The sequence below is a fragment of the Physella acuta genome, unplaced genomic scaffold (assembly GCF_028476545.2).
Source record: "Physella acuta isolate Inbredline_101_S28 unplaced genomic scaffold, ASM2847654v3 ptg000155l, whole genome shotgun sequence".
Taxonomy (NCBI): Eukaryota; Metazoa; Mollusca; class Gastropoda; family Physidae; genus Physella; species Physella acuta.
In genome coordinates this window covers 1019951-1045829 of record NW_026731674.1, presented here as the reverse complement: position 1 = coordinate 1045829, position 25879 = coordinate 1019951, and the positions used below count along the sequence as shown (strand labels likewise).

Below are 25879 nucleotides of genomic sequence, written 5' to 3'. Positions count from 1 at the left end.
TTGTAACCTACACTCACCTGTTTGTAACCTACACTCACCTCTTTGTAACCTAGACTCACCTGTTCTGTTTGTAACCTACACTCACCTGTTTGTAACCTAGACTCACCTGTTTGTAACCTACACTCACCTGTTTGTAACCTACACTCACCTGTTTGTAACCTACACTCACCTGTTTGTAACCTACACTCACCTGTTTGTAACCTAGACTCACCTGTTTGTAACCTACACTCACCTGTTTGTAACCTACACTCACCTGTTCTGTTTGTAACCTAGACTCACCTGTTTGTAACCTACACTCACCTGTTTATTTGAGCAGGGCTTGCCAGTAGTTGTAAAATGGTCAACAACTCAGCCATCACCAGAGACCTCAGGTGGGCCACACAGAACTGTGTCTTATCCTTCAACACTGCAGGTATGTGGTCTGGTGTTAGTTCAGTGTGGGCTGGTGTTAGTTCAGTGTGGGCTGGTGTTAGTTCAGTGTGGGGGTGGTGTTAGTTCAGTGTGGGCTGGTGTTAGTTCAGTGTGGGCTGGTGTTAGTTCAGTGTCGGCTGGTGTTAGTTCAGTGTGGGGTGTTGTTAGTTCAGTGTGGGGGGTGGTGTTAGTTCAGTGTGGGGGTGGTGTTAGTTCAGTGTGGGCTGGTGTTATGTCAGTGTGGGGTGGTGTTAGTTCAGTGTGGGCTGGTGTTAGTTCAGTGTGGGGGTGGTGTTAGTTCAGTGTGGGCTGGTGTTATGTCAGTGTGGGGGGTGTTAGTTCAGTGTGGGGGTGGTGTGAGTACAGTGTGGGGGTGGTGTTAGTTCAGTGTGGGGTGGTGTTAGTTCAGTGTGGGGGTGGTGTTAGTTCAGTGTGGGGGTGGTGTTAGTTCAGTGTGGGGGTGGTGTTAGTTCAGTGTGGGGGTGGTGTGAGTACAGTGTGGGGGTGGTGTTAGTACAGTGTGGGGGGTGTTAGTTCAGTGTGGAGGTGGTGTGAGTACAGTGTGGGGGTGGTGTTAGTTCAGTGTGGGGGTGGTGTTAGTTCAGTGTGGGGTGGTGTTAGTTCATTGTGGGTTGGTGTGAGTTCAGTGTGGGGTGGTGTTAGTTCAGTGTGGGGGTGGTGTTAGTTCAGTGTGGGGTGGTGTTATGTCAGTGTGGGGGGTGTTAGTTCAGTGTGGGGGTGGTGTGAGTACAGTGTGGGGGTGGTGTTAGTTCGGTGTGGGGTGGTGTTAGTTCAGTGTGGGGGTGGTGTTAGTTCGGTGTGGGGTGGTGTTAGTTCAGTGTGGGGGTGGTGTTAGTTCGGTGTGGGGTGGTGTTAGTTCAGTGTGGGGGTGGTGTTAGTTCAGTGTGGGGGTGGTGTTAGTTTAGTGTGGGGGGGGGGGTGTTAGTTCAGTGTGGGATTGTGATAGTTCAGTGTGGGGGTGGTGTTAGTTCGGTGTGGGGTGGTGTTAGTTCAGTGTGGGGGGTGGTGTTAGTACAGTGTGGGGGTGGTGTTAGTTCAGTGTGGGGGGTGGTGTTAGTTCAGTGTGGGGTGGTGTTAGTTCAGTGGGGGGGTGAGTTCAGTGTGGGGTGGTGTTAGTTCAGTGTGGGGTGGTGTTATTTCAGTGTAGGGGTGGTGTAAGTTCAGTGTGGGGGTGGTGTTAGTTCGGTGTGGGGTGGTGTTAGTTCAGTGTGGGGGTGGTGTTAGTTCGGTGTGGGGTGGTGTTAGTTCAGTGTGGGGGGTGGTGTTAGTACAGTGTGGGGGTGGTGTTAGTTCAGTGTGGGGGGTGGTGTTAGTTCAGTGTGGGGTGGTGTTAGTTCAGTGGGGGGGTGAGTTCAGTGTGGGGTGGTGTTAGTTCAGTGTGGGGTGGTGTTATTTCAGTGTAGGGGTGGTGTAAGTTCAGTGTGGGGTGGTGTTAGTTCAGTGTGGGGGGTGGTGTTAGTACAGTGTGGGGGGGTGTTAGTTCATTGTGGGGGGTGTTAGTTCAGTGTGGGGGTGGTGTTAGTTCAGTGTGGGGGTGGTGTTAGTTCAGTGTGGGGGGGGGGGGGTGTTAGTACAGTGTGGGGTGGTGTTAGTTCAGTGTGGGGTGGTGTTAGTTCAGTGTGGGGTGGTGTTAGTTCAGTGGGGGTGGTGTTAGTTCAGTGTGGGGGGGTGGGGGGTGTTAGTACAGTGTGGGGGTGGTGTAAGTTCAGTGTGGGGTGGTGTTAGTTCAGTGTGGGGTGGTGTTAGTTCAGTGTGGGGTGGTGTTATTTCATTAGTTACCAGTTGGCCCTGAGAATGTTGTGTTGGCCCTGAGAATGTTGCCAGTTGGCCCTGAGAATGTTGTGTTGCCAGTTGGCCCTGAGAATGTTGTGTTGCCAATGGCCCTGAGAATGTTGTGTTGGCCCTGAGAATGTTGTCAGTTGGCCCTGAGAATGTTGTGTTGCCAGTTGGCCCTGAGAATGTTGTGTTGCCAATGGCCCTGAGAATGTTGTGTTGGCCCTGAGAATGTTGCCAGTTGGCCCTGAGAATGTTGTGTTGCCAATGGCCCTGAGAATGTTGTGTTGGCCCTGAGAATGTTGTCAGTTGGCCATGAGAATGTTTTGTTGCCAGTTGGCCCTGAGAATGTTGCCAGTTGGCCCTGAGAATGTTGTGTTGCCAATGGCCCTGAGAATGTTGTGTTGGCCCTGAGAATGTTGTCAGTTGGCCCTGAGAATGTTTTGTTGCCAGTTGGCCCTGAGAATGTTGTGTTGGCCCTGAGAATGTTGTGTTGGCCCTGAGAATGTTGTGTTGGCCCTGAGAATGTTTTGTTGCCAGTTGGCCCTGAGAATGTTGTGTTGGCCCTGAGAATGTTGTGTTGGCCCTGAGAATGTTGCCAGTTGGCCCTGAGAATGTTGTGTTTGTGTTCAGGTATCTGGCCAGAGGGGGCTGATGGTACAGACATTAATGGCTGCTGTAAGTCCAACAATGAAAGATTGCTGGCTACCTGTGATGATTTTGGAAAAGTCAACCTTTTTTCCTACCCTGCAAATCTACCTAAGGTTAGTTTAGAGAGGCACTGGTTAGATGGTTCATTTGACTTAAGTAAGGCTAGCATAGAGAGGCACTGGTTAGATGGTTCATTTGACTTAAGTAAGGCTAGCATAGAGAGGCACTGGTTAGATGGTTCATTTGACTTAAGTAAGGCTAGCATAGAGAGGCACTGGTTAGATGGTTCATTTGACTTAAGTAAGGCTAGCATAGAGAGGCACTGGTTAGATGGTTCATTTGACTTAAGTAAGGCTAGCATAGAGAGGCACTGGTTAGTCTGCACATAAGACGTTTGTTGCACTAACTCCTGCAATGGCCATCTTTTTTCCCCCAGAGTGCTTGCCACTCCTACAAAGGTCACAGTAGTCATGTGACCTCTGTCAGGTTCCTGTTTGATGACTCCAGGCTGATATCAACCGGAGGGAAAGACACGGCAGTGCTACAGTGGCAAGTTGTCTGACAGTGCTACAATGGCAAGTTGTCTGACAGTGCACCAATGGCAAGTTGTCTGACAGTGCTACAGTGGCAAGTTGTCTGACAGTGCTACAATGGCAAGTTGTCTGACAGTGCTACAGTGGCAAGTTGTCTGACAGTGCTACAGTGGCAAGTTGTCTGACAGTGCTACAGTGGCAAGTTGTCTGACAGTGCACCAATGGCAAGTTGTCTGACAGTGCTACAATGGCAAGTTGTCTGACAGTGCTACAGTGGCAAGTTGTCTGACCATTTGAATATATATTGTCTAGTTTACATGTACAAGCTGGGGATGAGGGGCTCTGGTGGAGGTCAGAGTTCAACAGTTGTTGAGGAAGACTTTGTCCCTCATTTATTCCCTAGTAGATTTTGTCCCTTACAAATCTTTTTTTTTCTTATCAACTTTGTTTTCTTACATTATTGATCACATGGCCTTCAATGTATTTTCTTCATTCAATTTTTGTCAAATTTTTTGTCATCAATAAAACATTTTTGACATCTGCCTTGTGTGTTTGTATTTTTCTTGGAGGTATAATAGCCATATAGGATTGTATTAGTTAAACAATAATTGCATTATACTTTATACCAGTCAGGCGGCTTTAATTCCATCACATCCACCCAGACAAATTGTAGGCTACAACATCTGACTGTAGTAAGTCATGGCAAAGTTTGTATACACAGTTGATTTTCAAATTGACGAAACAAACCACCTGGCCACCACTTGACCAAACAAACCACCTGGCCACCACTTGACCAAACAAACTACCTGGCCACCAATTGACCAAACAAACCACCTGGCCACCACTTGACCAAACAAACCACCTGGCCACCACTTGACCAAACAAACCACCTGGCCACCACTTGACCAAACAAACCACCTGGCCACCATTTGACCAAACAAACCACCTGGTCACCACTTGACCAAACAAACCACCTGGCCACCACTTGACCAAACAAACCACCTGGCCACCACTTGACCAAACAAACTACCTGGCCACCAATTGACCAAACAAACCACCTGGCCACCACTTGACCAAACAAACCACCTGGCCACCACTTGACCAAACAAACCACCTGGCCACCACTTGACCAAACAAACTACCTGGCCACCAATTGACCAAACAAACCACCTGGCCACCATTTGACCAAACAAACCACCTGGCCACCACTTGACCAAACAAACCACCTGGCCACCACTTGACCAAACAAACTACCTGGCCACCAATTGACCAAACAAACCACCTGGCCACCACTTGACCAAACAAACCACCTGGCCACCACTTGACCAAACAAACCACCTGGCCACCACTTGACCAAACAAACCACCTGGCCACCACTTGACCAAACAAACTACCTGGCCACCAATTGACCAAACAAACCACCTGGCCACCACTTGACCAAACAAACCAACTGGTCCCCACTTGACCAAACAAACCACCTGGCCACCACTTGACCAAACAAACTACCTGGCCACCAATTGACCAAACAAACCACCTGGCCACCACTTGACCAAACAAACCACCTGGCCACCACTTGACCAAACAAACCACCTGGCCACCACTTGACCAAACAAACCACCTGGCCACCACTTGACCAAACAAACCACCTGGCCACCACTTGACCAAACAAACCACCTGGCCACCACTTGACCAAACAAACTACCTGGCCACCACTTGACCAAACAAACCACCTGGTCCCCACTTGACCAAACCACCTGGCCACCACTTGACCAAACAAACTACCTGGCCACCAATTGACCACAAACACACACACATGCTATTCTCTCCACACACACACATACCATTCTCTCCACACACACACACTTGACATTCTCTCTCCACACACACACACACATGCCATTCTCTCCATACACACACACTTGACATTCCACACACACACTTGACATTCTCTCCATACACACACACTTGACATTCCACACACACACACATGCCATTCTCTCCATACACACACACTTGACATTCCACACACACACTTGACCAAACAAACCACCTGGCCACCACTTGACCAAACAAACCACCTGGCCACCACTTGACCAAACAAACCACCTGGCCACCACTTGACCAAACCACCTGGCCACCACTTGACCAAACCACCTGGCCACCACTTGACCAAACCACCCGGCCACCACTTGACCAAACAAACCACCTGGCCACCAATTGACCACAAACACACACACATGCCATTCTCTCTCCACACACACACATGCTATTCTCTCCACACACACACATACCATTCTCTCCACACACACACACTTGACATTCTCTCTCTCCACACACACACACACATGCCATTCTCTCCATACACACACACTTGACATTCCACACACACACTTGACATTCTCTCCATACACACACACTTGACATTCCACACACACACATGCCATTCTCTCCATACACACACACTTGACATTCCACACACACACTTGACATTCTCTCTCTCCACACACACACACACATGCCATTCTCTCCATACACACACACTTGACATTCCACACACACACTTGACATTCCACACACACACTTGACATTCTCTCTCTCCACACACACACACATGCCATTCTCTCCACACACACATACACATGCCATTCTCTCCACACACACATACACATGCCATTCTCTCCACACACACATGCCATTCTCTCCACACACACATACACATGCCATTCTCTCCACACACACATACACATGCCATTCTCTCCACACACACATGCCATTCTCTCTCCACACACACACACATGCCATTCTCTCCACACACACACACATGCTATTCTCTCCACACACACACATGCTATTCTCTCCACACACACACACACTTGAAATTCTTTCCACACACACTCATGCCATTCTCTCCACACACACACACATGCCATTCTCTCTCCACACACACATGCCATTCTCTCCACACACATGCCATTATCTCCACATACACACACATGCCATTCTCTCTCCACACACACACACATGCCATTCTCTCTCCACACACTCATGCCATTCTCTCCACACACACACACATGCTATTCTCTCTCCACACACATATGCCATTCTCTCCACACACACACACACATGCCATTATCTCCCCCCCCCCCCAACACACACACACACATGCTATTCTCTCCACACACACACACACACATGCTATTCTCTCCACAAACACACATGCCATTCTCTCACCACACACACACATGCCATTCTCTCACCACACACACACAGCCCTCTCCCCCACACACACACATGCTATTCTCTCCACACACACACACATGCCATTCTCTCCACACACACACATGCTATTCTCTCTCCACACACATATGCCATTCTCTCCACACACACACACACATGCCATTATCTCCCCCCCCCCCAACACACACACACACATGCTATTCTCTCCACACACACACACACACATGCTATTCTCTCCACAAACACACATGCTATTCTCTCCACACACACACACATGCCATTCTCTCCACACACACACATGCTATTCTCTCTCCACACACACATGCCATTCTCTCCACACACACACACATGCCATTCTCTCCATACACACACATGCCATTCTCTCCACACACACACATGCCTTTCTCTCTCCACACACACATGCCATTCTCTCCACACACACACACATGCTATTCTCTCTCCACACACACACACATGCCATTCTCTCCACACACACATGCTATTCTCTCCACAAACACACATGCCATTCTCTCACCACACACACACATGCCATTCTCTCACCACACACACACAGCCCTCTCCCCCACACACACATGCTATTCTCTCCACAAACACACATGCCATTCTCTCCCCCACACACACATGCTATTCTCTCCACACACACACATGCCATTCTCTCTCCACACACACACATGCCATTCTCTCCACACACACACATGCCTTTCTCTCTCCACACACACATGCCATTCTCTCCACACACACACACATGCTATTCTCTCTCCACACACACACACATGCCATTCTCTCCACACACACATGCTATTCTCTCCACAAACACACATGCCATTCTCTCACCACACACACACATGCCATTCTCTCACCACACACACACAGCCCTCTCCCCCACACAGTGAAATATTGCTGGATTATGCTCGGCACGTGCTACATACTGCTCACGTGACGGGACTGACCAGGCGCCATCTGGTGGCGACACCTGGTGTGTCGTCTGACGCTTGGTAGGGATCAGTTGTGTGAACCCAACCCTGTGGTTTAGTTGTGTGAACCCAACCCTGTGGTTCAGTTTGTTTTGTTCTTACAGGCGGCAAGTGATGGTTTACTTACACAGGTAATGGTGAAGTTATCTTTTAATTATCGTTTTTTTTAGATTTGACTAATTTGGTGAAGTTATCTTTTAATTATCGTTTTTTTTAGATTTGACTAATTTGGTGAAGTTATCTTTTAATTATCGTTTTTTTTTTAGATTTGACTAATTTGGTGAAGTTATCTTTTAGTTGGCGGTTTTAGATTTGACTAATTTTGTGAAGTTATCTTTTAATTTTCGTTTTTTTTAGATTTGACTAATTTGGTGAAGTTATCTTTTAGTTGGCGGTTTTAGATTTGACTAATTTGGTGAAGTTATCTTTTAATTATCGGTTTTTTTTTTTATTTTTGACTAATTTGGTGAACTTTTCTTTTAGTTAGCGGTTTTTTAGATTTGACTAATATGGTAAAGTTATCTTTTAGTTGGCGGTTTTAGATTTGACTGATATGGTAAAGTTATCTTTTAGTTGGCGGTTTAAGATTTGACTAATTTGGTGAAGTTATCTTTTAATTATCGTTTTTTTAGATTTGACTAATATGGTGAAGTTATCTTTTAGTTGGCGGTTTAAGATTTGACTAATTTTGTGATGTTATATTTTAGTTAGCGGTTTGAGATTTGACTGATATGGTAAAGTTATCTTTTAGTTGGCAGTTTAAGATTTGACTAATTTGGTGAAGTTATCTTTTAATTATCGTTTTTTTAGATTTGACTAATATGGTGAAGTTATCTTTTAGTTGGCGGTTTTAGATTTGACTAATTTGGTGAAGTTATCTTTTAGTTGGCGGTTTTAGATTTGACTGATATGGTAAAGTTATCTTTTAGTTGGCGGTTTGAGATTTGACTGATATGCACATTGTTTCTTGTTGTTAATGAAATCGAAAATTTGAGTTTGAGTGTACACATAAAACATATAAATATAATCTTGTCCATATCCACATGTGTAGGGCCTACACATTTCAATAAGTGACGTGTAGGTAGGAGTTTCTAATATGTTTTTGTCTGTATGTCTGTCTACGTATACATATCTATTTATGTATATGTAAATATATATATATATATATATATATATATATATATATATATATATATATATATATATATATATATATATATATATATATATATATATATATATATATATATATACAAACTCCAAGGGTTATTCGGAAGAGTCGGAAGTTGACGATTGATTGGCACCAGCCTGCTTGGATGTAAAAAAAAAATCTGGCATATCTAATGACCTATCGAGCGTCCAAACGCGTTGTTCAATAATCTCCCCCTCCCCCTCCCCTTGCTGCTGTCACCCGTCGTCTTAGCCCGAATCTTGAAATTGTCTCTCGCTGTTTGGCCTACATTAGAAGAAAAGATGGCCAGAGGGTTCCAATTGGAAAGGATGGCCAGAGTTGACAGGATGGCCAGAGATTCAAAAGAATCAGGAGTCTTAATTGACAGGATGGCCAAGCGACCAGGGGTGCCATTAGACAGGATGGCCATCTTGATACTGCTCTGCTGTCTGCTCCATACAGGTTAGTTGTTTTGTTCTGGTGTAATGACCAACATTTTAGAGCAACCCTCGAGTCAGACATGACATTTGAACTGCGGGTAAAACATGATATTTGTGCCGAGAATAAAACATGACATTTGAACTGAGAAGAAAACATGATATTTATATTGAGGGTAAAGCATAACCTGTGCCTACTCATACAGTTTAAACTTAGTTCCAAAATAGAATCCAACCCCAAACACAAAGCAAACACAAAAGCAAACAAAAAAGCAAATACAAATAGAAACACAAACGCAAACCTACACAAAAACAATAACTCAAAGTAATGCAAATAAACGCAAACATAAACACAAACATAAATGCAAACATAAACAGAGGAAGATAGTAACATAAAAGCTTGTGTTTAAAAAAATCGTAAGAAACCTTTTAATAACAAGCTTTTATGTAATAACTAGCGGTCAGTACCCATTACACGTGAATTATAGATCAATATATTTTAATGTTAAACTTATTTTTAAAAATGTTGTATAAATGAGTTATTGGTCAAAACGCTATGTACTACACTCTCAACGATATTAGTGACAAAGCAAAGAAACAGCTAAACAGTTAAAAATCCGACACATTTAAAATAACGTAGGCTACAAATACCTATTAGGAAAACCAAATTATATACATTATTATTCAACAGAACACCATATTAAATGAACACACTGAATAACATAATTAAATGATTTCTTTATAAACCCGGCTGTTTAATGGTATTTCTATTGTTTTTTAAAGTAATTTGTATTACTTTTGGCCGAAAAAAAATTGTATACATTTCATTGCGTACGTCCCGATAAGTAAATCTATAATCTAAATCATATTTGAATGAAATAGTTCATTTCTTTATATTGTAAAATTGGAAGATGACGTCATTAGTGTCTGTGTACTTTCCATAGTTTAAACATGTGGCATTTGACGTCATTGTTTATTGCGTTCTTGTCACAACCAAAAACACTTTTCTGGTTGCATAATTAAAATTGTGTTTCTACATTCAAATATGCATTTATTTTTATTTTCCTTCTTTAAACAAAATTTAGTTTATACATTTAAAACATCTACCATATTATTTTCAACAAAAGTCCGTATCAAGTTCTCCATATATCGCTGAAGATACTGATCTCATAGCATGTAAAAATATTTTGCGGACACGCAGAAAGAGAGTAGTGCGCACATGGGCTTTTATATATTTGGATTCACTAAAAAGTAGAAAAAAAATCATTTTCTAAAATATGTAATAGTACACTACTATTTTAATAACTATAAAGAAAAGCGTGGGTCTCTTGATAAATATTAGTAAAGGTATCCGATAGATAAAAAAAATGGGTCACTATATTATCTATTGGATACCTTTACTAATATTTTGGAAACTGGCAAGGAAAATTATGACCACTTCTAACATCCCAATTCTGAAACTTGGCACGTGGGTCAAGACTTGAAGACAATGCAATCTGACATCATATTTAATTTGTTTGGATGCCTAATAAGTATTAAAGAATTACTTAATATTTTCTGTAGACCTAAATAGTACTATTTACCGCGCTATTATACGCACATTTGTTCGTGTTTATATTTGGTGCGCAATTGATTTTAGTCATTCAACTCTAGTGTATTAAAATTGTAGTACTGACAAAAATAAACCGGGAGTGATCTCCCCTAAACTTTCTCGAATATTCTTATATAACACTACGTGGGATGGCAACTCGGAATATCGACATGATTTTTGTTTACTTAAGCTTTTAAAAATAGAATAGAATCTCGTAGAAAAAAGAATTGCGCACCAAGCGAACGCCAAAACAAAATAGGCATATTAGTGCGGAATATTATTAGTACTTTATTAATTTACATGCGTTTTTTGAGAAATCGGAAATAGCGTAAATTAGTACTTCCGGTCAACGGAAATTACTCAAAATTTGACAGAAGGTAGAGAATCAGATCTTTTACTTACATGTGAAATTTATCTATCTGAAATAGTACTCAAGTACATGTTATTAAAACGTTGTCCACGCATTTACAAAAATTAAATCGTCTCTCTAATTAGATTAAGAATAGCTATAGATCTACATGCATTGTCACCGAAGAAGAAATCGATGCATTAGAAGTTGATCAAAATAAAGCTTAAAGATTTGCCACAAACTCGCAAATGAACTAAATAAAAGATTATAAAAATGAAAGTATGTCTTTTTGTAATTTCCCTTTGTCCATAAACTCCTTACACCTGGGCTGTCGGCGTGGGGTGTTCTACTTCACCCTTTCGGAGGGAGATTACCGCACACTGAGATTACCGCACACTGAATGTCCGGTTCTTTACGCCTTGATACAGCATGCATCTGTTCATAGCAATTGGTGTTAAAGAAAATAGATGACGCGTCTAAAAATGCATCATTGGGAACAGTTTTATATCATTGTGTATGGCTAATAGAGCCTTTGACTGTCAATATGATGTGAGACTTTGACTGTCAATAAGATGTGAGACTTTGACTGTCCATAAGATGTGAGACTTTGACTGTCCATAAGATGTGAGACTTTGACTGTCCATAAGATGTGAGACTTTGACTGTCCATAAGATGTGAGACTTTGACTGTCAGATGTATGCACGAAAGAGAGACGCGGAATGTCTGGGTGTGTATATGTTACGGTCAAAGCCCAAAGTGCGGCCAAAGCCCGCATTGGCCGGCTCTCTTGGCCAAAGCCCGAATAACTTAGCACTAAGAGCGTATTTCGTACATTGGCCGGCCATTGCGCGCACTGGCCGGGACTTACTGTCCAAAGTCCGAAGCGCTTAAACTTGACAGCGTATTTTGTACATTGGCCGGCCAATGCGCGCCAATGAAGCAGACGAAGGATATGGAGGGAACAATACTCGCAGACAGTAGCGTAGCGAGGGGGGGGGGCGGGGGGGGGGACATATGTCCCCGGGCGCCGACCTTAGGGGGCGCCAAAATGGGTTGGAAAAATAAATTGAAAGGTTGAGGGGGTGGAAATCGAAAGTTTGAGGGAGGGTGCAAATGGAAATCTCGAGAGGGGTGCAAATCGAAAAGTTTGTCCCCGGGCGCCGGGAAGGGTCGCTACGCCTCTGCTCGCAGAATATGTCACAATAAACAAGAAACCATGGTCAGCAGCTCAAGCTAGCTTGCAAACTCAAGGTGCCAAGATGCTAACAAAATTTAAACAAGCTGAAGTGGGAGATACTGGTCGCATCCGTATACCAGATGTTGACAGAGGTCGCGGTGATCCACGTAGCGTCTTTGCAGTTGTCATGAGCGTCGAGAGCGCTAGGAACAAGACAAGCTAGGAACGGAACATGGTATTCCAAAACAACGGTATGCTAGAAGTGAGTTTTCAATTTTTCACGAAAAACTGCTCTCATTGTCGCTCGTTGGCACTGAGGGAAAATCACTACGAACCATCGCATCTTCACAATCACTGACCGGCGGCCAAGGCTACATTTGCTGCAATTGCACAACTAAGTGCACACAAATCGCTGCAAGTGTAAAAAAAATAAACCGGGAGTGATCTCCCCTAAACTTTCTCGAATATTTTTATATAAAATAACAGGGGATGGGAACTCGGGCTATAGACATGATTTTTAATCCATTTTAAATACTTAAAGTTTTAAAAATAGAATAAAATCTCGTAGACAAATTAATTGCACACCAAGTGAACGCGAAATAAAAAAGCGCATAATAGTGCGCAATATTATTAGTACTTTTAAAATTTACATTAGTTTTTTTTTGAGAAATCGGAAGTAGCGTAAATTACTACTTCTGGTCAACGGAAATTACTCAAAATTTAACAGAAGGTAGAGAATTAGATATTTTACTTACATGTGAAATTTCATTTATCTATCTGAAATAGTACTCAAGTTATAGGCTTTTGAAAAATTCAAAGTAGAAAAAGTACCACTTCCGGTTATCGGAAATCGCTCAAAAGTTGATACGGATCTACGATTTTGATAAAATACTTATATATGAAATTTCATCAACCTAGCAGTAACGGTACTCAAGTTATCGTGTTTACACACGGACACACAGACAGACAGACACACACACACACAGACATACGGACAAGATTGCAAAATTATGTTTTTCCGTATCAGTGAGGTGTAAAACGTCGAGATTTGTAAAAATCTCGATTTTTTTTTTGCACGATTACAATACTTTCTCTATACTACGTAGGCCTATATACGAGAAAGTAATAACAATGTAATTCTAAATAATAATCAACAAAGACTTAATTTCTATGATCCTTACGGTATAAAAAAAATCAGCTCATGATCTTCTAATTCGGACTTTGACAGGTCGTCCCTAGCCAGTTGATCTTTCAAGTTCGGACTGGTCGGTCCACCATGGCCAGTCCGCGGACTGGCCGGCCAAAGGCCGAAATGAAGTAAAGTTTCGGACTTTGGCCGGTCGATGGGAGGCGATATTGGCCAATGCGCGCTTTGGACGACTTCGGGCTTTGACCGTAATATATATAAGCCGCGCTAATTTTGGGTACGTGCACGGAGAGGCCGAGAGAACGATTGTGGGAAGAAGGCCAGTGAAAGATGTAGAGAACGGTTGTGGGCAGAGAATAAGAGACGAGAGATGAAGAACACGGATAGAAGACATCCGCTATGTTGGCCTAGGATGGGCTGGCGTCTAACGAAGAATAGTTGACCGTCGCAGAGAATGATTGCATGCAGCGAACAGTGTCAGTAGAACGTGAGATACAGTGTATGGAATTGTGACTGGAGATCTTTTGACTTTCGTGCTATTCTTGGAACAGTGAGTATTCCCCAAGAAATAAAGTGTTGTAATCTCGAACCTACAGTCAGAGTGAGAGTCTTATCTTTGAAATGCATTGGTTGTCAGTGTCAAATGACGTGTCATCTCGAACCTACAGTCAGAGTGAGAGTCTTATCTTTGAAATGAATTGGTTGTCAAATGACGTGTCCACAGCCTGTCGACTAAATTCTCAAGCCGAGGGTGAATACATCCACGACAGGTGACAACACAGCTGCTGTATTTGGGTGCTGTGTCAATGGTCTGAACACAACCAAACAAAGAACGTCACACGTTTGTCACGATTGGCAGTGGCGGCAGGATGGCAACAAGAAACACGAACACGACAAAAAATAATGATCAGCAACACACGCCACTGGTTATATATTATACAGTCCTTGGTAACATGTTGTTCAAAGTCAAGGTCACGATTAAGAGTCAACTTATTTCTTCCTATGTGCAGTGACGACAGAAGGCTTAGGACTTGAGCAGACGATTGAGGACGGATCAGGAGAAATTGATCCAGGCTAGTACCAAATATATTCTCATTTTGCCATAAATTGTTAAATAATGATGTTCCTTTGTTTATTTATATGTTACTTAGTTTACGGTTATGTTCCTTAGTGTATAAAATGTTCTTTTGTTTATTTATATGTTACTTAGTTTACGGTTATGTTCCTTAGTGTATAAAATGTTCTTTTGTTTATTTATATGTTACTTAGTTTACGGTTATGCTCCTTAGTGTATAAAATGTTCCTTAGTTTACGGTTATGCTCCTTAGTGTATAAAATGTTCCTTAGTTTACGGTTATGTTCCTTAGTGTATAAAATGTTCTTTTGTTTACGGTTATGTTCCTTAGTGTATAAAATGTTCTTTAGTTTACGGTTATGCTCCTTAGTGTATAAAATGTTCTTTAGTTTACGGTTATGCTCCTTAGTGTATAAAATGTTCTTTAGTTTACGGTTATGTTCCTTAGTGTATAAAATGTTCTTTAGTTTACGGTTATGCTCCTTAGTGTATAAAATGTTCCTTAGTTTACGGTTATGCTCCTTAGTGTATAAAATGTTCCTTAGTTTACGGTTATGTTCCTTAGTGTATAAAATGTTCTTTAGTTTACGGTTATGTTCCTTAGTGTATAAAATGTTCTTTAGTTTACGGTTATGTTCCTTAGTGTATAAAATGTTCTTTAGTTTACGGTTATGTTCCTTAGTGTATAAAATGTTCTTTTGTTTATGGTTATGTTCCTTAGTGTATAAAATGTTCTTTAGTTTACGGTTATGTTCCTTAGTGTATAAAATGTTCTTTTGTTTACGGTTATGTTCCTTAGTGTATAAAATGTTCTTTTGTTTACGGTTATGTTCCTTAGTGTATAAAATGTTCTTTAGTTTACGGTTATGCTCCTTAGTGTATAAAATGTTCTTTAGTTTACGGTTATGTTCCTTAGTGTATAAAATGTTCTTTTGTTTACGGTTATGTTCCTTAGTGTATAAAATGTTCTTTAGTTTACGGTTATGCTCCTTAGTGTATAAAATGTTCTTTAGTTTACGGTTATGCTCCTTAGTGTATAAAATGTTCTTTAGTTTACGGTTATGCTCCTTAGTGTATAAAATGTTCTTTAGTTTACGGTTATGTCCCTTAGTGTATAAAATGTTCTTTTGTTTATTTATATGTTACTTAGTTTACAGTTATGTTCCTTAGTGTATAAAATGTTCTTTAGTTTACGGTTATGTTCCTTAGTGTATAAAATGTTCTTTAGTTTACGGTTATGTTCCTTAGTGTATAAAATGTTCTTTAGTTTACGGTTATGTTCCTTAGTGTATAAAATGTTCTTTAGTTTACGGTTATGTTCCTTAGTGTATAAAATGTTCTTTAGTTTACGGTTATGTTCCTTAGTGTATAAAATGTTCTTTAGTTTACGGTTATGTTCCTTAGTGTATAAAATGTTCTTTAGTTTACGGTTATGTTCCTTAGTGTATAAAATGTTCTTTAGTTTACGGTTATGTTCCTTAGTGTATAAAATGTTCTTTAGTTTACGGTTATGTTCCTTAGTGTATAAAATGTTCTTTAGTTTACGGTTATGTTCCTTAGTGTATAAAATGTTCTTTAGTTTACGGTTATGTTCCTTAGTGTATAAAATGTTCTTTTGTTTACGGTTATGTTCCTTAGTGTATAAAATGTTCTTTAGTTTACGGTTATGTTCCTTAGTGTATAAAATATTCTTTAGTTTACGGTTATGTTCCTTAGTGTATAAAATGTTCTTTAGTTTACGGTTATGTTCCTTAGTGTATAAAATGTTCTTTAGTTTACGGTTATGTTCCTTAGTGTATAAAATGTTCTTTAGTTTATGGTTATGGTCCTTAGTGTATAAAATGTTCTTTAGTTTACGGTTATGGTCCTTAGTGTATAAAATGTTCTTTAGTTTACGGTTATGGTCCTTAGTGTATAAAATGTTCTTTAGTTTACGGTTATGTTCCTTAGTGTATAAAATGTTCTTTAGTTTACGGTTATGTTCCTTAGTGTATGAAATGTTCTTTAGTTTACGGTTATGTTCCTTAGTGTATAAAATGTTCTTTTGTTTACGGTTATGTTCCTTAGTGTATAAAATGTTCTTTTGTTTATTTATATGTTACTTAGTTTACGGTTATGTTCCTTAGTGTATAAAATATTCTTTTGTTTACAGTTATGTTCCTTAGTGTATAAAATGTTCTTTTGTTTACGGTTATGTTCCTTAGTGTATAAAATGTTCTTTTGTTTATTTATATGTTACTTAGTTTACGGTTATGTTCCTTAGTGTATAAAATGTTCTTTTGTTTACGGTTATGTTCCTTAGTGTATAAAATGTTCTTTAGTTTACGGTTATGTTCCTTAGTGTATAAAATGTTCTTTAGTTTACGGTTATGTTCCTTAGTGTATAAAATGTTCTTTTGTTTACGGTTATGTTCCTTAGTGTATAAAATGTTCTTTTGTTTACGGTTATGTTCCTTAGTGTATAAAATGTTCTTTTGTTTAATATCACGACAGCTCCAGACGACAGCCCGCCCCTCCCCCATCTTGTGGTCAAGGACCTGACCGGTCAGCCCTGTCTGCTGGCCACGCTGAATGCCACAATGCAGGTGTACTATCGAGTGCCCGAGGGAATTGTGCATGAGGTCAGTTCAACACATCAGTTCTTGCTCTGCGAGCCGCATCTTTGAAAAAGAAATGTATATATATATATATATATATATATATATATATATATATATATATATACATACATAAATAGCCAAGCTCCAACTTGGGAACAGAACAAAACTAGACACAACGCAAACACAAAAGAAAACACAAACACAACAGAAAACGCAAACACAAAAACAATGCAAACACAAATGCAAACGCAAACACAAATGCAAACGCAAAACAACACAAAAAAAGCACAAACGCTAACGCAAACACATAACATAAACAGCTTAAATTCAAACATAATTGTATTGTGCTCACAGTCCAGCCCGAGGCTCCACATCGCACCCTGCAGGGGCGCCGGCGGAACCGCCTGATTCATCTTATTAAACGACTAAAATACCCCAACTTATCTATAAAATAAACAAAAGGCAGTATTTAAAATATCCGTGTTTTACCACATTGCACTTTATCAATCCACGGTCATTATAATATTCAAACAATAATGTCTTCTTGAACGTCCGCGGAATTTGCATTCACATTTTTACTTTCTCGTATACAGAGTATAGACTCCAAGTATCGTAATCGTGCACAAAAAATCACATGAAATTTTGACAGTTTTCATCCTTTTTTACCTCAGTACTTCATAATATACGGAGTATTGGGGACTTATTTTAATCGAGCAAACATAATAAATGGGGTTTGAGTAAAATTTTGAGGTTCTACACGTAATCAAATCGGAAAAAAATGGGGTTTGCAATTCTGTGTATTAGTGTCTGTAAACACGATACCTTGAGTCCGTTACCGTTAGGTTGATGAAAATGTATAAACATAATATATTATATCAAATTTGTAGTTAGGTATAAACTTTTCAGCGATTTCCGATAACCGAAAGTGGAACTTATTCTACTTTCAATTTTTCAATATATACATATATATATATATATATATATATATATATATATATATATATATATATATATATATATATATATATATATATATATAGTTGTCATCACAATGCATAATAGACTGGAAAAGTGGTTCCAAAAGTGGTTTCACTTTGTGTTGCCAGAAAGCATATTTTTGAACCAAAATTGAATATTTTATAACATTTGTGAAATGAGTACAAAGTCACTTCCGGTTTTACTAAGGCTAGAAATATTTAAACACAAAATTACTAATAATATAATAGTAATTTACCAAACATTTTTATTTTAATTTGGATTAGTATAGTCTGGGTGTTGTGGTGAAAGGGGATGTTATATTATTTAATATAAATAAACTACTAGGCTATATTCCATTGTAATAATAAGTAAAGCGTAATTAATATCAACATTTTAATATAGGCCTAATCAATCTAGATCGACCTCTGACTATGGGGGTCATCTATTAACGATGTCACAACGATGCCAGACCTCCCCCTTAAAAGTAAACCTAAGCCAACACCCCCCCCCCCCGCTATTTTGTTTTTAAAGCACCGATTTTCATAAAATATTTAGACCTATGAGCTTTTCCAACATTCAATGTAGGCCTATTGATGAATTATTTTATAACAATTTATAAAACAACTTTTAATAATGCAAATTAAAGGCTTAAATTCAGTTTCTTAACATGAGTGTTTGTTGAACATGGAAAAGTGTCATCTTACTTTCTGAACCCCCTCCCGCCCTTGACACAAAGGTCCAAATCTCCCCCACTACCTCAAAGTCTTTTATGGACGACCACTACAACATTTTGCTATTATTTATAGGATATTCATTAATTAGTCATACAAACCCCATTACATTTGTTGTTTTGATGGTATCTCTGCCATTACAATTATTAAATAGTTTATCTTAACTCAACATTTCCCCTAACCTCATTTACTATAGCTGCCCATCCTTATAGAAAACATCTTTTCCTCAAATATCTGGAATGCATCTGATCAGCAACTGTCTTCCCACCAAGAACAAACTACAAGTCAGCAGTTGATTGATTTTGGAGTTGTCTCTCCTAGATGGGTTGCTACCGAGCCCCATCAACACTAGGGACTTATCGGTTTACTCGAGCTTTACTTATCTTACCATAGCCGATATGCCATTGTCTTAAGCTATGGGCCTCATTTAGTTTATGACTTGCCAAAATATTCCAGACTTATATCGCGTTTGCCAACATCCAACTACCGGTGGATGTAGCAGCGTATGGCGCATGTGCAGAGAACAGGTCCAGTCTAGTACTGGAGTGGGGGAATAGAACCTTCCAGGTCAACCTGACCTTTTCAAAACAGGTAGGATATACGGTCACTGATGAAACAACTACCACACCCACTAGACCACTGACCACACCGAATAGACCACTGACCACACCAAATAGACCACACCAAATAGACCACTGGCCACACCAAATAGACCACACCAAATAGACCACACCAAATAGACCACACCAAATAGACCAGTGACCACACCAAATAGACCACTGACCACACCAAATAGACCACACCAAATAGACCACACCAAATAGACCACACCAAATAGACCACACCAAATAGACCACTGACCACACCAAATAGACCAGTGACCCCACCAAATAGACCAGTGACCCCACCAAATAGACCAGTGACCACACCAAATAGACCACACCAAATAGACCACACCAAATAGACCACACCAAATAGACCACACCAAATAGACCACACCAAATAGACCACTGACCACACCAAATAGACCACTGACCACACCAAATAGACCACACCAAAAAGACCACACCAAATAGACCACACCAAATAGACCAGTGACCACACCAAATAGACCAGTGACCCCACCAAATAGACCAGTGACCCCACCAAATAGACCAGTGACCACACCAAATAGACCAGTGACCACACAAAATAGACCAGTGACCACACCAAATAGACCAGTGACCACACCAAATAGACCAGTGACCACACCAAATAGACCACTGACCACACCAAATAGACCACTGACCACACCAAATAGACCACTGACCACACCAAATAGACCAGTGACCACACCAAATAGACCACTGACCACACCAAATAGACCACTGACCACACCAAATAGAACACTGACCACACCAAATAGACCACTGACCACACCAAATAGACCACACCAAATAGACCAGTGACCACACCAAATAGACCAGTGACCACACCAAATAGACCAGTGACCACACCAAATAGACCAGTGACCACACCAAATAGACCAGTGACCACACCAAATAGACCAGTGACCACACCAAATAGACCAGTGACCACACCAAATAGACCAGTGACCACACCAAATAGACCACTGACCACACCAAATAGACCAGTAACCACACCAAATAGACCAGTGACCACACCAAATAGACCACTGACCACACCAAATAGAACACTGACCACACCAAATAGACCACTGACCACACCAAATAGACCACACCAAATAGACCAGTGACCACACCAAATAGACCAGTGACCACACCAAATAGACCAGTGACCACACCAAATAGACCAGTGACCACACCAAATAGACCAGTGACCACACCAAATAGACCAGTGACCACACCAAATAGACCAGTGACCACACCAAATAGACCACACCAAATAGACCAGTGACCACACCAAATAGACCAGTGACCACACCAAATAGACCAGTGACCACACCAAATAGACCACTGACCACACCAAATAGACCAGTAACCACACCAAATAGACCAGTGACCACACCAAATAGACCACTGACCACACCAAATAGACCACTGACCACACCAAATAGAACACTGACCACACCAAATAGACCACTGACCACACCAAATAGACCACACCAAATAGACCAGTGACCACACCAAATAGACCAGTGACCACACCAAATAGACCAGTGACCACACCAAATAGACCAGTGACCACACCAAATAGACCAGTGACCACACCAAATAGACCAGTGACCACACCAAATAGACCAGTGACCACACCAAATAGACCACACCAAATAGACCAGTGACCACACCAAATAGACCAGTGACCACACCAAATAGACCAGTGACCACACCAAATAGACCACTGACCACACCAAATAGACCAGTAACCACACCAAATAGACCAGTGACCACACCAAATAGACCACTGACCACACCAAATAGACCACTGACCACACCAAATAGAACACTGACCACACCAAATAGACCACTGACCACACCAAATAGACCACACCAAATAGACCAGTGACCACACCAAATAGACCAGTGACCACACCAAATAGACCAGTGACCACACCAAATAGACCAGTGACCACACCAAATAGACCAGTGACCACACCAAATAGACCAGTGACCACACCAAATAGACCAGTGACCACACCAAATAGACCACACCAAATAGACCAGTGACCACACCAAATAGACCAGTGACCACACCAAATTATAGACCAGTGACCAAAAGGCAGCTGACCACACCAAATGACCTGCATGATGTATCCCAGGAAACAGACAAGAACGCCACTTGGTCGATGAGCGACGTCTCGGTCAGCTACGACCTGTCTAATACAGATGTCTTCAAAGGGGCATCAGAAAGTAGGTCACGTGTCAGTAATTAGGTTATGTGTCAGTAATTAGGTTATGTGTCAGTAATTAGGTTATGTGTCAGTAATTAGGTTATGTGCCAGTAATTAGGTTATGTGTCAGTAATTAGGTTATGTGTCAGTAATTAGGTCATGTGTCAGTAATTAGGTCATGTGTCAGTAATTAGGTCATGTGTCAGTAATTAGGTTATGTGTCAGTAATTAGGTTATGTGTCAGTAATTAGGTTATGTGTCAGTAATTAGGTTATGTGTCAGTAATTAAGTTATGTGGCAGTAATTAGGTTATGTGTCAGTAATTAGGTTATGTGTCAGTAATTAGGTCATGTGTCAGTAATTAGGTCATGTGTCAGTAATTAGGTCATGTGTCAGTAATTAGGTTATGTGTCAGTAAATAGGTTATGTGTCAGTAATTAGGTTATGTGTCAGTAATTAGGTTATGTGTCAGTAATTAGGTTATGTGTCAGTAATTAGGTCATGTGTCAGTAATTAGGTCATGTGTCAGTAATTAGGTCATGTGTCAGTAATTAGGTTATGTGTCAGTAATTAGGTTATGTGTCAGTAATTAGGTCATGTGTCAGTAATTAGGTTATGTGTCAGTAATTAGGTTATGTGTCAGTAATTAGGTTATGTGTCAGTAATTAAGTTATGTGGCAGTAATTAGGTTATGTGTCAGTAATTAGGTCATGTGTCAGTAATTAGGTTATGTGTCAGTAATTAGGTTATGTGTCAGTAATTAGGTTATGTGTCAGTAATTAGGTTAGTAATTAGGTTATGTGTCAGTAATTAGGTTATGTGTCAGTAATTAGGTTATGTGTCAGTAATTAGGTTATGTGGCAGTAATTAGGTTATGTGTCAGTAATTAGGTCATGTGTCAGTAATTAGGTTATGTGTCAGTAATTAGGTTATGTGTCAGTAATTAGGTTATGTGTCAGTAATTAGGTTATGTGTCAGTAATTAGGTTATGTCTCAGTAATTAGGTTAAGTGTCAGTAATTAGGTTATCTATCAGTAATTAGGTTGTGTCAGTAATTAGGTTATGTGTCAGTAATTAGGTGATGTGTCAGAAAATAGTAGTGAAGTCTGTTGTCTGCAGCTTGTGAATGATTGAAGGGTGATGACAGAATCTGTGATTGAGTGATTGTAGTCAACTGGACGACTGAGTGGAGTGTTACGCTAGCTGTGTGTTGGATGTTTGTTTTGTCTTTCAGGCGGCCTGGTGACGGTGGACAGACACCATCTGGCCTTGTTTACTAGCGGGGCGGGCACCAGTCACGTGTGTCAGCGTGACCTGAGTCTGCAGGTCGGCTCAACCCAGCGGGGCGTCACACTCACCTTTCACTATGTCAAGGTCGCGGCCTTCGGGGTCACGTCAGCGGACTTTCCCACTGGTATATGTTGACAGTGACAGATTATGGTGTGACAGTGTCAGATGCTGGTGTGACAGTGACAGATGCTGGTGTGGCAGTGACAGATGCTGGTGTGACAGTGACAGATGCTGGTGTGACAGTGACAGATGCTGGTGTGACAGTGACAGATGCTGGTGTGACAGTGACATATGCTGATGAGACAGTGACAGATGCTGGTGTGACAGTGACAGATGCTGGTGTGACAGTGACAGATGCTGGTGTGACAGCGACGGATGCTGGTGTGACAGATGCTGTGTGACAGTGACAGATGCTGGTGTGACAGTGACAGATGCTGGTGTGACAGTGACAGATGCTGGTGTGACAGTGACAGATGCTGGTGTGACAGTGACAGATGCTGGTGTGACAGTGACAGATGCTGGTGTGACAGTGACAGATGCTGGTGTGACAGTGACATATGCTGGTGTGACAGTGACAGATGCTGGTGTGACAGTGACAGATGCTGGTGTGACAGATGCTGGTGTGACAGTGACATATGCTGGTGTGACAGTGACAGATGCTGGTGTGACAGATGCTGTGTGACAGTGACAGATGCTGGTGTGACAGTGACAGATGCTGGTGTGACAGTGACAGATGCTGGTGTGACAGTGACAGATGCTGGTGTGACAGTGACAGATGCTGGTGTGACAGTGACAGATGCTGGTGTGACAGTGACAGATGCTGGTGTGACAGTGACAGATGCTGGTGTGACAGTGACAGATGCTGGTGTGACAGTGACAGATGCTGGTGTGACAGTGACAGATGCTGGTGTGACAGATGCTGGTGTGACAGTGACAGATGCTGGTGTGACAGTGACAGATGATGTGACATATGCTTTTTTTTGACAGATCCAGGTTTTCTGTGTGACTGACGTGTTACGAATTTCTTAATAACGAACTGTTAAATCGTTCAATGAATTTTCTTCTTTTCCCTTTGTGATGTCATTAAATTACATTTTCTTACGCCCCCTCCCATCCAGCTACGGTCCACTGCTCCGAGAGGGAGGAGAGGGAGGAGGAGGTTCTGGTTCCACTCGTCATTGCCAGCTGCCTCAGTCTTGTCGTCGTCATTATCGTCATCGTCTACGTCATCAGCAGGCGGATCCAGGCCAGGAGGGAGCAACAGAAATACAGACAGATGCCTTAAGGCGGCACATACAGACAGATGCCTTAAGGCGGCACATACAGACAGAAGCCTTAAGGCGGCACATACAGACAGATGCCTTAAGGCGGCACATACAGACAGATGCCTTAAGGCGGCACATACAGACAGATGCCTTAAGGCGGCACATACAGACAGATGCCTTAAGGCGGCACATACAGACAGATGCCTTAAGGCGGCACATACAGACAGATGCCTTAAGGCGGCACATACAGACAGATGCCTTAAGGCGGCACATACAGACAGATGCCTTAAGCCTTGCTCAACATCCACCAGCTGTGAATAGCGCAATAGAATGCTACCAGTAAACTTTTGTAAAAACCCAAACTCTATCGGAGTGTACTTGGACCCAGTGGCGTTTGGTGACATATTTGTTTCAGGGGCGGAACTACAGTGCCGCAAGACCCCGCAATGCGGGGGTGGGGTGGGGGCGTCATTTAGGGCCCCACAGCTACGCTCTTGTATATTCTTTTTAACACGTTTTTCTTAACTCAGCTTCGCGTTTGTGGATTTGTTTGTTTGTTGTTAAAATTGACATCGAAAATTAGCCCACTTCTGATTGCTCTACAGATCTGAAATGAGGCATGCAGGCTACTTTTGCCTAACAATTTCAGATGCAATCATAAAAACTAGCAATTAGAGACCGTAATTAGCTTAATTTAATTACGCCCCAAGGACCATAAAATTGAGGACATGATTTCTAAAGATACCGACAAGACTGGAGGTTTATTGACACAGTTACGTCGGCCCCAATCGATGTGAGCGCGCTGGCCGTGATCGTATAGTGGTTAGTACTTCGCGTTGTGGCCGCGACAACCCAGGTTCGAATCCTGGTCGCTCAAGATTTTTAGTCCGTGTATTTATAAACACTTAGTCAAGTCATACTTAATCAAGTCATTAGATAAAGTAGAAAATAAACTATATAAAAAACATTTTTAAAAACCACGTTTTTCATGTGTAGCAACGGACTAAAAAGTAGAAAATAAAATACTTAAAAAAAACTTTAAAAAAAAAACACGTTTTTCTTGTGGACTAAAAAGTAGAAAATAAATTTTTCTTTTGTGCTTCCTCGATCTGTGCAGATTCTTGTGATGACTGACAAAAAACGTGGGTCGGCAGATGGGTCGGGAAATTTGATGGTGAACGTACCCACGTTTTTTGTCAGTCATCACAAGAATCTGCACAGATCGAGGAAGCACAAAAGAAAAATTTATTTTCTACTTTTTAGTCCACAAGAAAAACGTGTTTTTTTAAAAAGTTTTTTTTAAGTATTTTATTAACACGTTTTTATTAACTCAGCTTCGCGTTTGTGTGTTTGTTGTTAAAATTGACATCGAAAATTAGCCCACTTCTGATTGCTCTAGAGACCTGAAATTTGGCATGCATGCTACTTTCGCCTAACAATTTCAGATGCAATCATAAAAACTAGCAATTAGTGACCGTAATTAGCTTAATTTAATTACGCCCCAAGGACCATAAAATTGAGGACATGATTTCTAAAGATACCGACAAGACTAGAGGCCTATTGATACAGTTACTTCGGCCCCAATCGATGTGAGCG

At 41.2% G+C, this 25879-nt stretch overlaps 2 protein-coding genes across 15 annotated transcripts in view; both read left to right on the top strand.

The window, feature by feature from the left end:
• LOC131935712 (echinoderm microtubule-associated protein-like 2) overlaps nt 1-3932 on the top strand; it is a 64852-nt gene extending 60920 nt beyond the window's left edge. For all 11 annotated transcript variants that reach the window (XM_059292273.1, XM_059292272.1, XM_059292275.1 and 8 more), the window contains 3 exons: nt 317-412; nt 2839-2969; nt 3293-3932. In XM_059292273.1, coding sequence (XP_059148256.1) covers nt 317-412; nt 2839-2969; nt 3293-3418 — 353 coding nt within the window. In that variant the 3' untranslated portion in view covers nt 3419-3932. The remainder of the gene's footprint in view (nt 1-316; nt 413-2838; nt 2970-3292) is intronic.
• Nucleotides 3933-7613: 3681 nt separating this feature from the next.
• Nucleotides 7614-25320, top strand: LOC131935694 (lysosome-associated membrane glycoprotein 5). Of its 4 annotated transcripts, XM_059292224.1 has the most exons (9): nt 7614-7752; nt 8886-9254; nt 14504-14566; nt 17062-17189; nt 19334-19468; nt 21657-21747; nt 22963-23142; nt 24137-24304; nt 24575-25320. In XM_059292224.1, exons 2-8 carry the CDS (start codon nt 9095-9097, stop codon nt 24301-24303), a joined length of 924 nt encoding a protein of 307 aa, XP_059148207.1. In that variant the 5' UTR covers nt 7614-7752; nt 8886-9094; the 3' UTR covers nt 24304; nt 24575-25320. The 4 variants fall into 4 exon arrangements, with proteins under 4 accessions (XP_059148207.1, XP_059148209.1, XP_059148208.1 ...); XM_059292226.1 differs by having other exon boundaries at nt 9087-9254; nt 24137-25320; XM_059292225.1 differs by having other exon boundaries at nt 9045-9254; nt 24137-25320.
• The last annotated feature ends 559 nt before the right edge of the window (nt 25321-25879 follow it).

Bases quoted from the DNA above. Each gene is read 5' to 3' on its own strand.
- LOC131935694 (XM_059292226.1), top strand. From the start codon at position 9,095: ATGGCCAGAGGGTTCCAATTGGAAAGGATGGCCAGAGTTGACAGGATG. The intron at 14,567-17,061 runs GCTAGTACCAAA...ATATCACGACAG, and splicing joins ATCAGGAGAAATTGATCCAG to CTCCAGACGACAGCCCGCCC. The intron at 19,469-21,656 runs GTAGGATATACG...GATGTATCCCAG, and splicing joins ACCTGACCTTTTCAAAACAG to GAAACAGACAAGAACGCCAC.